The 12,075-nt window shown below is 33.9% G+C and overlaps 1 protein-coding gene across 1 annotated transcript in view; it reads left to right on the top strand.

Moving 5' to 3' along the window:
- The window catches only part of CASK (peripheral plasma membrane protein CASK), a 408,349-nt gene that overhangs the window by 167,360 nt on the left and 228,914 nt on the right, over positions 1 to 12,075 (top strand). The window contains exon 11 of the mRNA XM_077429351.1: positions 9,798 to 9,816. Within this exon, the coding sequence (XP_077285477.1) occupies positions 9,798 to 9,816 (19 nt within the window). The remainder of the gene's footprint in view (positions 1 to 9,797; positions 9,817 to 12,075) is intronic.

Below are 12,075 nucleotides of genomic sequence, written 5' to 3'. Positions count from 1 at the left end.
TTACACGTCCTCTCTCTTTTTTTTTAATTTTAATTTGTTTACACTGTGAGGTACTCCAAAGGTGATGGCATTTGACGACACGGAAACGAAAGCGTAACATTTTGCGGCGTTCTCATAAATCACGGGATCAAATCATCTAATGACGCTAAAGATTACAGATTGTTCTCCCCCTCGCACGTTATATCTGCATTTCCGAACTTTTATCACACAAAATTTTCCAATGTATCGCAAGCAAACAAGCGTATTCGAATAAATCGACGGGGGCTTTCGCAGCGATGGCCTAGGTCACGGGTCTCCGGCTGCCGACATTAATAATGGTCGGAAAATTCACGGACGCGTTTTCCAAAACCGTTCCAGACTTACCCCACCCCTCCCCCTGACGATAAGCAATCAATGTCCGAGCGATCAACCCCTCGTCTAGCTCGCGGGATACCATGAATTATTCGAAGGACTAATCAAACACGCATACATTCAGGGGTGTGTGATGAATAATTGTACCAATCTCTGAACATAAATATGTATTTTATGCCCACGTTCATCCTGTCAGTGCATAATTTCGTACGTATTTTTGAAGAGTTTTGATTTGGAGCGGGCCATATTAAACGCAGACTATTTATACTAAACATTCATTTGTGTAAATATTACTATTTTTTTTGTTATATATGTAATACTGAAGATCTCGAGCCTTTTTTGCCTTGGTCTTCGTACATAATCTATTTATAATATTGGTTTTAGCTCTGTCTCCGTTTTATATTTCAAAACCCAACTTTTACTACCCAAATTGAATAATAATCTAGGAAAATGCCCAATACTGATTTATAAAGAAGGTACACGCGATGTTTAATTAAGATCTCATTCAATTACACTCCACCAGGAAATATTTACTGTCTTTCTATACATTTTTCATGCCGGGCATTTTTAATAAAAAAAGGGGAATATATGTATAATTTAAATTATTGCTTTTCACTTAGTACACCTTAACTTTATTTCCAATACTTTTAAATAGTCTTAGCTTTTGAATGTATGCTATTCACTTATCATACCTTAACATAATTTCGAACGTTCAGTTTGACAGTCAAAAAGGGAGGTTATGGATACAAACGCACTTCATTGGAAATATATATAACCCTAAAACGAGCCAGCAGCATGGCTCGGTGGTTGGGCTTTTGCCTAGCATCGAGAGATCACCGGGTCCGATCCCGCGAGTCGACCTCGATTGAAAGCAATTTATTCTGAGTATAATATATGTAATGCTGCTGGTCACACCTGGATATTTGTGACTTCAGGTCGATCGTTTTCTATCAGAGTTTGTCAATTTATCTGATTTAATTGTTGAAACGGTTCCTGCAATAAATTGGCTAAAAACCATCCTACCTACTATGTCACCACTATTTGATTATGATTGGTGTAGAATAAAAAATTATGTGCAAGTATAGATGTTTCGTTAATTTCTAGTTTTTCAGTGTCTCGTAATTCAGCGACTTATGTAATAAAAATTACATAAGTCGTTACATAAAAATTACATATCGCAAGCGAGACGGCAAACGAGAGTTCCAACACACGCGCGTAAGCGACGGATTTGCCATCTCGCTTGCTCTCGCTTGCACAAACGCTTCTGTTATACGCATACGGGAACTAAACGAAAATCTTTCTTACGCAAAAACCGGTCGAGTTAGTAAGTTTAGATAAAAATAAAAAATATTAAGATAGAAAACCAATCCTTATAAATGTGGTGAAATAAAAAATTTGCCAAATAAATGAAAAATAGCACGGGAAAAAAATCCGTAAAAAAAAAATATATTTTTGACTTTTAAAATTCGCTAGACAATTAATTAGAAGTATTTTAAAGCAATGAAATATAAAAATTAATAGTAAAAATATCTGACTATTGATTTCAATACTCACTTTGAGCGTACCAATCCTAAATTTTGAGTTAAAGACCGCAAAAGTCAAAAAACTGTAAAAATCGCGCATTTTTTTAAACGCTCATATCTCGTAAACGATCACCCACCAACAAAAATCAATATCATATTCGAATTTAGTGGGTCAAACTTAGTAAAGATTGGTTAGTCTCCGCTGTGGTAACTCAAAAACGTGATTTTTTGTTGCTCAGTGTAATTAAAAGTGCAAATAATAAATTTTAGCGATAATAATATTTCACATGTGCAATGTATTTGTTGAATGTTGAATACATTTATGTTAGTTATGTTATTAGTGTAAATTATGATTATGAAAGTGAAAATGGTGAAAATAGAAGTTCAATTAATTAGCACCCATAAAAATATATGTCCTAAACTTCGTTTGAATTTATTTGGTGGAGTAATATTATAGTATGTGCGGCTAGTAATATTTTGAGCTTTGACAAGATTAAGAATCGTAACAGCGACAAGTGCAGTGTCTGTCCTTTGGAGTAAAAAGCCAAGTTGCATTCGAATGTTGCCAAGCGCAAGAGCCACCGGCAATTTATCAACTCGACCAGTTTCTTTTGTAGCCGACTCGCTTTGGACCAGATCCAGAATGGCACTTTTTCTGCCGAACAGAAAGCTTCGTCCAGCGGCCGTATACTTGACGTACGAGCCTCGCCCGCTAAGCAATTCTCGAATATTAATGGTTGGCCGTTGCTGTCCAACACATACGTACATACATATAACAAACGTTGCTAAATTTTTATTTCTTTCATTAAATTATGGCGTTCGTTCTGTCACTGTTGCTTCGGTCGCTGTTGATTTATGTGGTAACGCTGAACTAAATCGTTTACTAAGCGGTAAAAGTTGTTACACTTCCTATGAAATATTACGTTTTTTTGTACATAGTAACATTCATGGGCGAAAAATTTTTCAGTAAAAAATTTGCATTGCAAGGAAATTCAGAAAAAGAGCACTTTATATTACCTACTATATTCACGATGAATATAGGAAATTTATTTAATTTTTTTGCCATTATTCTGTCTATTTTCCTTCTTGATCTCTTTCGAATATTATATTGAATAATTCTTCTTTAAATGTGACGTAAATGTATATTATAAATTTAATAAATGATCTGTCATACATACATATATTTTTATATACCGTCGGCAAAAAAAATATTAATATTCATATGTATGTACATATGTACATTCACTGTGTGGCGCTTGTTTATTCAACATGTTGCAGATATGGCTTCGTTTAGATATTACAGATATGAGAGATACTCGAATTCATAATGTTAACAGATATTTGAAATGGGTCTACGTGACTTGACAGAATGTTAAATGACAGAAAACGCAAATATCGGAAGGGAAAGATCGAAAATCGAAAGATCTTAAGTCGAAAGATCAAAAAAAAAAAATGGTGCATGGTAAACGGTACATACTCGCTTAATTTACGCGAGCAGGATACAACAGGAACAAGAGGAACATGCTTTTCCTCCCGTATTCTGCGCGCGCACATTAATACGGGAGGAAAAGCCTGTTCCTCTTATTCCTGTTGTATCCTGCTCGCGCAAATTAAGTGAGTATGTACGTGAGTATGTACCGTTTACCATGCGCCATTTTTTTTATCTTTCGACTTATGATCTTTCGATTTTCGATCTTTCCCTTCCGATATTTGCGTTTTCTGTCATTTAACATTCCGTCTCGTCACGGCGACCGATTTGAAATATGTATCTCTATACATATAATGCTTATGCTTACTTTTTTGTTTCTAGCTTTTATATTTTATTTCAAATAATTTTGGTTAAATTATGCAATTTATTTATTTAATGTTTGGACCATTGTAACATTACAGGAATTCTCAATGCGCCACAATGGTCAAAAATATAACAGAAAAGAAAAGAAACAAAATAATAACTAAAGAAATTAGACATAACAAAAACAAAACATATTTATACACAAACAACGAATAATAATAATAATTACAAATTATAAAAAAACAACAACGTTATGTTTTAATATCAAATTATGTTTTATTATCGATTATCTGTATTTGGTGTTGAAGAAATCATTATATGTAGGTAGATGTACATACGTATGTAAAAATTACATAAAAATTCTACATACATTTGTAGGTATATATGTTGATTAAATATTTCATAGAGAAAGTATTATCTTAACATTATTATGAATTGAGAACCCCTTTCTCTTCCAGATATCGCATAATATTATTTTATATCTGCTGTATTTACCTTGTTCAAAGACTCCGAATAGATACCCAAATTATATTATAAAAATTACATGAATTTTTCTGCTGAGTTATTTTTCCGTTTCCATAATTGTGTTTGTTTTTCTCCCTTTGACCCAGATTATACTGTGTTGCATGAATGGTTTTATGGCTAGGGCAAAACAAATTTTGTTTTAGTAAGCAGAAATGTTTTACTGAAATGGTTTTTATTTTATTGTAATTTTAATTTAATATTTATTACACACTTTCAAGTTTTAGACTTTTTTAATGAAACGCTAATTTTACTTAGTGTGGTTATTAAAAGCGGCTTATCAGGATCAAGAATCGCCGTTTTACGGTCGTTACTTCAAATAAAGGAAGGAGAAAAAATTAAGGAACGAACAGCAAAAAAGAAAGAGAAATGAGCTGAAGGATATCTTCTTTCTTAATTTCATCTATGCTCCATTCAGACATTGCGAAGCTCCGCCTTCTAAGCTCTTCGAAAGCTTATGGAACTTTCAGAGCAGTGACCTTTATCTCGTTCCCTCTGATTAGCCCTTTCCGCTTTTCCTAGAGATAGCATCCTTATGTTTGGCAATTTGAGACAGCCCCCTTTAAATCGGAATAAAGGTGCTAACCGTCCGTTTCGATTTTATTGAATCGCAAATATTAATTTTTGTATATTGAAATGGGACAGTTTTTATTATTTTGATTATTCGTCCTTCTAGCATTTTTGCATCTTATGAAAACTTTCAACAGCCGAATTCTTACTTACTTGCCTATTGAAGTCGTCATATTATTCTCGCATACTTGTACTAACCTTGCAATATAATACATCATATTTAGAGCGGAACATTTCGAACTGTTAAGTGCCTCTAACTTTTTAGTAGGTGCAATAAAACTTTTTCCTCATACAGTTTCCCTCCGATTAATACATCGTTTGGACTTTTTCGTTGTCGAAGGGCAAAGGCGCCCTTATTATCTTTACGAGGCGCCATTATACCGAAGTAGCGGGTTAGAAATACGACCTGGAGATTTCTCACAGAAGACCTCGTACACAATGAACGGATTGATGGACGGTCAGAGCAGACGCGAGATGCATTCAATCAACAACAAACAATGAGCCACTGTGAATACAGAGGAGGGAGGGCTTATAAACCACTTCACTGTTATACAAATATATTGATAATATTAGGATGTCCGTGAGATTATGTTTTTCGAACGTATGTATTTATCGAGCATAGTAAATATACATAATAAGCATGCATGTTTGGTTTATATTTATCGAATCAATAATCTTTCGATTTCCTCTGCGACAAATTGAATATACTTATCAGATTGTTTGCGTCCGAGGGTTTTCAAAGTTAGTTTATTCAAATGTATGCTGAATTTTCGATATTGGATGCTTTCTTATTCTGGATTTTTTTAATGCTTCAGATCCTTCTCGTGCGTTAAAAATGTTTTTATTTTTTTGTTGTATTTATAAACGAGGCTATCTATGCAAATTTTAATGTAAATATGACTCTTTATGCTGAAGATACTTATATTTTTATTTTTGAATATTTCTTCGTTGGTAATATTGTATTATATTATGTACTAGTGGTTTTACCCGGCTTCGCTCGGTATTTGTAATATAAACCGCTTAAACATGACTAGTCTAATAGTAAACGTTTTATTAAATTTATTTGAATACTAATTTGTTTTTTTTATTAAATTAACTCTCACGAACAAACAAACATATATACTAAGTCCCTTTCGAAATTATATGTATACCAGAATCCGGCGGCCCCCCCGGCGCCTTCGCTCCCGGCGCCCCCGGGGACTTCACCTCCGGGGACTTCGCCCCCGGGGCTTTCGAATGCGCCTATGAATCGAAAAAAAAATCGAATGTGTTATTTACAAACCAACCAACCAATGTTACATATATGCATATATACAAAGTCTCTTTCGAAATTATATATTAGATATGAGACGTATGTATGCATATCTCATTAAAAAGGTGAACGTTTAAAAATATCCGAATGTGATGCTGTCTGCAATGTTATCATTTTTTTTTATTTAAGAAATATCTTATCAAAATATTTTGATTGCACAAGTTCTGTTTTTATTTTAAATTTAACAGTTTCTTATTCCCTTTGTTGTGCGTTGCTATATGTAAGATTGAGAACTCTTTTGGCGGAGAGTGCGTCGAAAAAACGTGCTCAAGCGCCCGTCGTCGACGCATTACAACACGATTTTATTACGCAATTTGCGCCTTTTTTTCGTCGATTTTCCACGATGCTTTTCCGCCATTTTTCCCGATGCCAGGTGGGCACGTTTCCCATTTCTTCGTGTAAACAAAATTGCCGCTTCATTACTTCGCTTTGTGAGTTCGACGTTGTCCGTGACCCACCTCTATGTCGTCGAGCGCGAGCTTTCATTAAAATTCTCGATAATTTTCCCATCGACCCTCCCATGCATTTCGATCGTAAAGGAAAAACTTGGATATCACACTTATCGTTTTACGGCTTGCGGGATGGTTTTTTTTTCGCTTCGGATATATTTTTCGTTTATCGAATGCGAAAGTTTCGTGTCCCTAACGGTGCGGTCGTTAACGGGATAACAAAAAGACCAAAATAATGGTCCACTGATTATATTCAATGGTATGAAATCGCATTATTTGGGAACCGCGCCGTGATCAGAATAAAGGTTTTTATTCAAATGGCAATGTTGTCAATTATTGCTTGGAAATTTGCAATTAACATTTTCCGTATACTGAATTTTTTTCATATACCTGTTTGTATATTTATTTGAATACTAGCACATTTCTAAAAATCAACAATCGTGATTTGAGATCATGTGCAATAGCTATTGACGTTTATAGACATTTTGATAGTTTATTTACATATAATTCGCTTAGTTATCGTATGAATCTCTTCAACTTATGATTCTGAAATTGATCGAAAGTTTTATTTCAATCAATCATAAATCCTTTTTTATTCTAAATAAGCTTTTGAACTACATAAATCTTTAACTGATTGAGCTTAATCAAAAAGCCAGCGATATAGCTCAATAGTTGCGTTAATGCTTACCACAGAGAGCTTCTTGGGTTCAAGCCTTAGATTGACCTCGATTGAATAGAATTTATTCTTAGAAATTCTGTAATTCTGCGGGTCAGACTTGGATATTTGTGACTCCAAAACGATCGTTTCCTATCGGAGTTTACCAATTGATCTGATTTCATTGTTGAAATGGTTCCTTATAAAAAAAATAGGCAAAATCATCCTTCTTACTATTTGTCGCCACTATTTGAATATGATTTCAAATATACATATATGTAAATACGTACAAGCTGAATGCTATATGTGTCGCTCAGGTACAAAGCCCGTAATGGCATAATGGTAAATTTTTTTTTAAAAAATAGTAATAAATTGAAATATGAGTCTGTATTTTAAATGAATTTTCTTACACATGTGCATATATGTATGTATAATATTTATTGCTTATCTAAATAGTCTATAAATAACGTTTGATTCAAACAGTATTTACTGAAGATACATACCTACGGTTTAATGAGCCTTTTCTTATACACATAAGTGCGCTTTGTGTCGAATGTTTTGTTTTATGATTATTAAAGACTTAAAGATTGTCTTGTAATTATCTAAGTTGGAAAATGCTGTTTTGTTGTATGTAAATATATATATTGTACATATGTATGTACGTTACAACATGCAATGAAGTATTGAAGCGGCATTTAAAAATTCGAATTTGGTTGTTAATATTAATCTGAGAAATTGGACACATTCGCAGTCCATTCTACCCTCACAAGTTCTCGGGGATGACAGCCAGACATGACTGTCTTGTCCGTTTGCCTTTATGACCGGTCACGTCATAGTCTGTGTGTATGTGTGTATCGTGATTAATGGTCACGTGATTTATCCGAGACTTAACGTGACACCGTTAAATTAAACCGTGAACGCCGAAAGTAGCCCGTAAATCATGCGGCAGCTCATTCACAGATTCAAAACTACTATGTATGTATTATTAAATATAATACAAGTTCGTGTACGTGTTTTGGTCGAATTTTAATTATATTGTAGTTTACGGGCTAAATTCATTTAAGGCGCTTTGGGTTTGTTTTTTGCGAATTATAAAGGTGATATTAGTCCGCACCCACGCAATCGAGTCTGAAGCTCGTTCGTAATTTTGTAAATGGGATTTTACCGGTGTGAAATACGTTCTGGTTGGATTATTCGGATTTTTCCGGATATATATGTGCGCTTTGGCGCCGTTGTGAGTTTATTTTTATGTGGTATAATTTTTTTTCAAACTAAATTTCAAATACTTTTGTATTAATGTGCGAATAAGTATGTATATGTATTTATTTGTTTCAGTTGAATATTATTTTACATCCTAATATATTGCAAGGATTTGTACTATTCTGTTGTCCTGTTTCATATTAGTATATCGAGTTATGAATTGCTTTAAATATTTTCATTGCAAACTCTAAATTATTTGAAATCTATGTTACAGTTGTATTTTTGACTACTTGCATTTTTTTATTATTTATGTGAATTCTCTAATTTTACTAAAAGAAAAACCCGCGGTAACAAAAAAAAGACTACTTAAATTCAATTTCATATAAACAAATGTATTGTACATTGATAGACATACATATGTACATACATATACTTATATAAACTGCAATATATTGAAATAATCAAAAAAATGACTTATGCTATGAAAACTTTAACGAATATGTACATGTTTATATTATTACTTTTTTTCAATATTTGTATAATATTAACATTTACCGAATTATATACAAACGTATGTACATGCATGTATGCTTGAAGAATAAGATCTTCGATCAATTTTTTTTGCCAATGATGACGTATGGCTGTGAAACTTGAACGTTAACATTAAGATACTCCAATGCACTGAAAGAAATATAGAACGCTCTATGATTGGCAAAACGAGAAAAGACAGGAAAATGGAATTCGTGAGTGAGAAGTATGACAAGGGTAATGGATATAGTGGATAGAGTGAAGATATTGAAATGGCGATGGGCGGGCCACGTGGCTAGAAGAATGAACGAAAAGCAAACAAAAGAAGTACGAGAATACAAAAGGGTAAAAGGAAGACCGCAGGGATGATGGGTGGGATGGGATGACCGTGATATAAGTGGCGGAACTCCATTTTTCAGTTCCAAAAACACTATTTCATTTGACTTAATTCACAAATTGTTATTACTTATTTATATTCCATATTTCCAAAATCTCGGAAAAGAAAAAAAACGTATTACAGGCCACCAGTATTTTTAAATGTTATAAAACGCAAAACATTATATTTAATATTCTGCAAGATTTTTCTCAAAATGAAGAAAAGTGCACTGACGCAAATTTCAATTGTAACGGCTCATATGTACAAAATGAGAAATGACAGGAAGTGGAACACGTAGGTGAGAAGTGTGACAAGGGTAGTGGAAATAGTGGATAAAGAGATTGAAATGGCAATTGGCGGTCCATGTGGCTAGAAGAATGGACGAAAGGTGGACAAAAGAAGTGCTTGAATGGTACCCGAGAGAATGTAAAAGGGTAAAAGGAAAGTAAAAGGGTAAAAGACCGCAGGGAAGATGGGTAGACAAAATTAGGAAAATGTGTGAGGTGAGATGGATGAGAGTTGCGCAAAACAAAGACCAGTGGAAGCGTGTTGGAAAGGCCTCCATCCAGCAGTCGATGGTGAATGGCTGTAGATGATGATACAAAAATATATATGTATTTGTAGTTTTTTTTTATCGTTACTGGTATGCTTTATTCATGAACATTACAGATAGGATAATAAAAGCGTGCTTTAGCGAGATTGCATTGTAAGTTTTTTTTTTAATATGAGATAGTTTTTTGTTGCTTTTTTAATGAGACTCGATGAGTTTGAGAGAGGGCCACATTCAGGTATCGTTTCCATGGAGACGGCTTGTCGCCCTTGTTCGCGCAGACCAGGTCATCAGCGATTTAGATAGGACAAGGACGCCGTTACCGTGGAGACGCCCTCTCCCCACAATCCGCTCTACTCTTCCCATCCCTGGGGCTACCCCCTATTCCTGTTAATATAATAGTCTTGTAATAACCGTCCTCAACCGCCACCTCATAGACACCTTCACATGTACGAATCGACACTAGAAATTAATAGGAATTTTCGCAGAAAATCTGCGGTATTATATTACATACATATACTATGTGCATTCGCCTTTTATCTGCAAAGATTCAAGGAGTTTCAAATAAAAATAGATATTAGTTCAATACATTCGGCGAATTATTGAACTAATAAAATCCAACGATTTTTATCTATATTTTAATGAAATGGATTAAATATAGGAATATGCATTTACATATTTATATTTTACATGCGCGCTTTTATTTTATTTTCTCAAAAAAAAAAAAAAAAAAGCTTATCGTATTGACAGCTAACAAAATTCGCTTCGTTGGTCAATATGCGATTCATGTGCCGCAATTTCAACGCTTCTGTTTTATATATGTATATGTACATACATATGCATACATACATGTTATACGTAATACTGATTGCGTAACTAACCACTATATAGGTGTATGTATAATACATAGGTTGCTATTGATTGTCTTAAAAATCAATATGCAATCATGAAGCTGAAGCATTTAGTATATCTGGAATGAATAAATAAAATAGATGTAGTTTTTGGCATATTTCACATTCTGATTCCGCCGAAATATTCAATATGCAATATTACCGTTTTTCATTTACAATGGGAAAAAATGTATATGTTCCCATTCGGTTACCGCATTTTGAATATGCGAGATGAGCAAAATTGATATCCACTCGCAGAGCTTACGGTCATCAATCTTCCGGATGATAAATTCGCATTTCTCGTTGACGCTGCGTTCGAAATAACGAAATTATACTGTTGCTTGAGAGCTAAAGTTGACGTGTATTGTTTTTTTTTTTTGTATCTATTTATTTTTCCTGGATTGGTTGTGTCTGAGTTTCGCTTGAATGGTGGTTTTGCTTTCAAATTGAATTTTCTGAGAAGTCGACGAGACGCAGAGGCGTTCATTAATTTTAAAATATGGAAACTGCGGCTTCCCTTCTGCGTAATGTAAAGATTCAAGTTTCGACATCCCTTGGCCTAGCAATGTTTGTATGTATATTAAATTGTGTTGCGTTTGTTTGTTTCAGGTAAGCCAATTTGATTGTCTTTCGTTTGGAAATGTGGGCGTGTGCTGATGCCGCTCTTGACGAGAACGGAAACACAAGGTGAACGGAAGTATACCTACATATATGAACATATGTACATATTTTATAACCGGATTCTTTCACTACTTGAATGCCTGAATTATTCTAGATCAGGTCACTCACGTTCGCGATGCTTTGCTTGTACACTTCGCAGTTGGCGCAGGTCAGTGCGACCCCTCGAGTACGGGACGCATATCTTAACTAAGGAAATTTTTAGTTCTCGCTGAATTTGATTTATGTCGTTCGAATTTGAATTAAAGCGATCTTTTGATTATATTATATTTGCCGAATTTTTGTATTTAATTCAATTTGGGTAGAATTTCATTCAAGATTTTTAGATGCAGTGTAATTTTTTGTGAAAATGGAAAGCGACGCGTTTCTTTGCGTTGAATTTGCCCTCTAATTAAAATTTAATTTTTTAAGAGGTATGCGTATTTAATTTTTCACAATTTCATTTTAATGTTATCTGTAGGATTTCGGTAACGATTTAATAATTTTATTTGCGAAAAGACCGAAAGTGGTTGGAATTAAAAATTAATATATATATGTACATATATGTATGCAGGCAGTTAATTAAGACGGTAGAGTGGGTAGTCGGATGGAATATACATATGTAGGCTTAATTAAATAATGGATAGATTTGATTTTTGAAAATTCAAATACAAATCACTAATTATGTACTATGTCAAGT

The sequence above is a fragment of the Arctopsyche grandis genome, chromosome 4, assembly GCF_051622035.1.
Source record: "Arctopsyche grandis isolate Sample6627 chromosome 4, ASM5162203v2, whole genome shotgun sequence".
Taxonomy (NCBI): domain Eukaryota; kingdom Metazoa; phylum Arthropoda; class Insecta; order Trichoptera; family Hydropsychidae; genus Arctopsyche; species Arctopsyche grandis.
The sequence above is the reverse complement of the archived record's forward strand: the minus strand, read 5'-3'. Positions and strand labels throughout refer to the sequence as shown.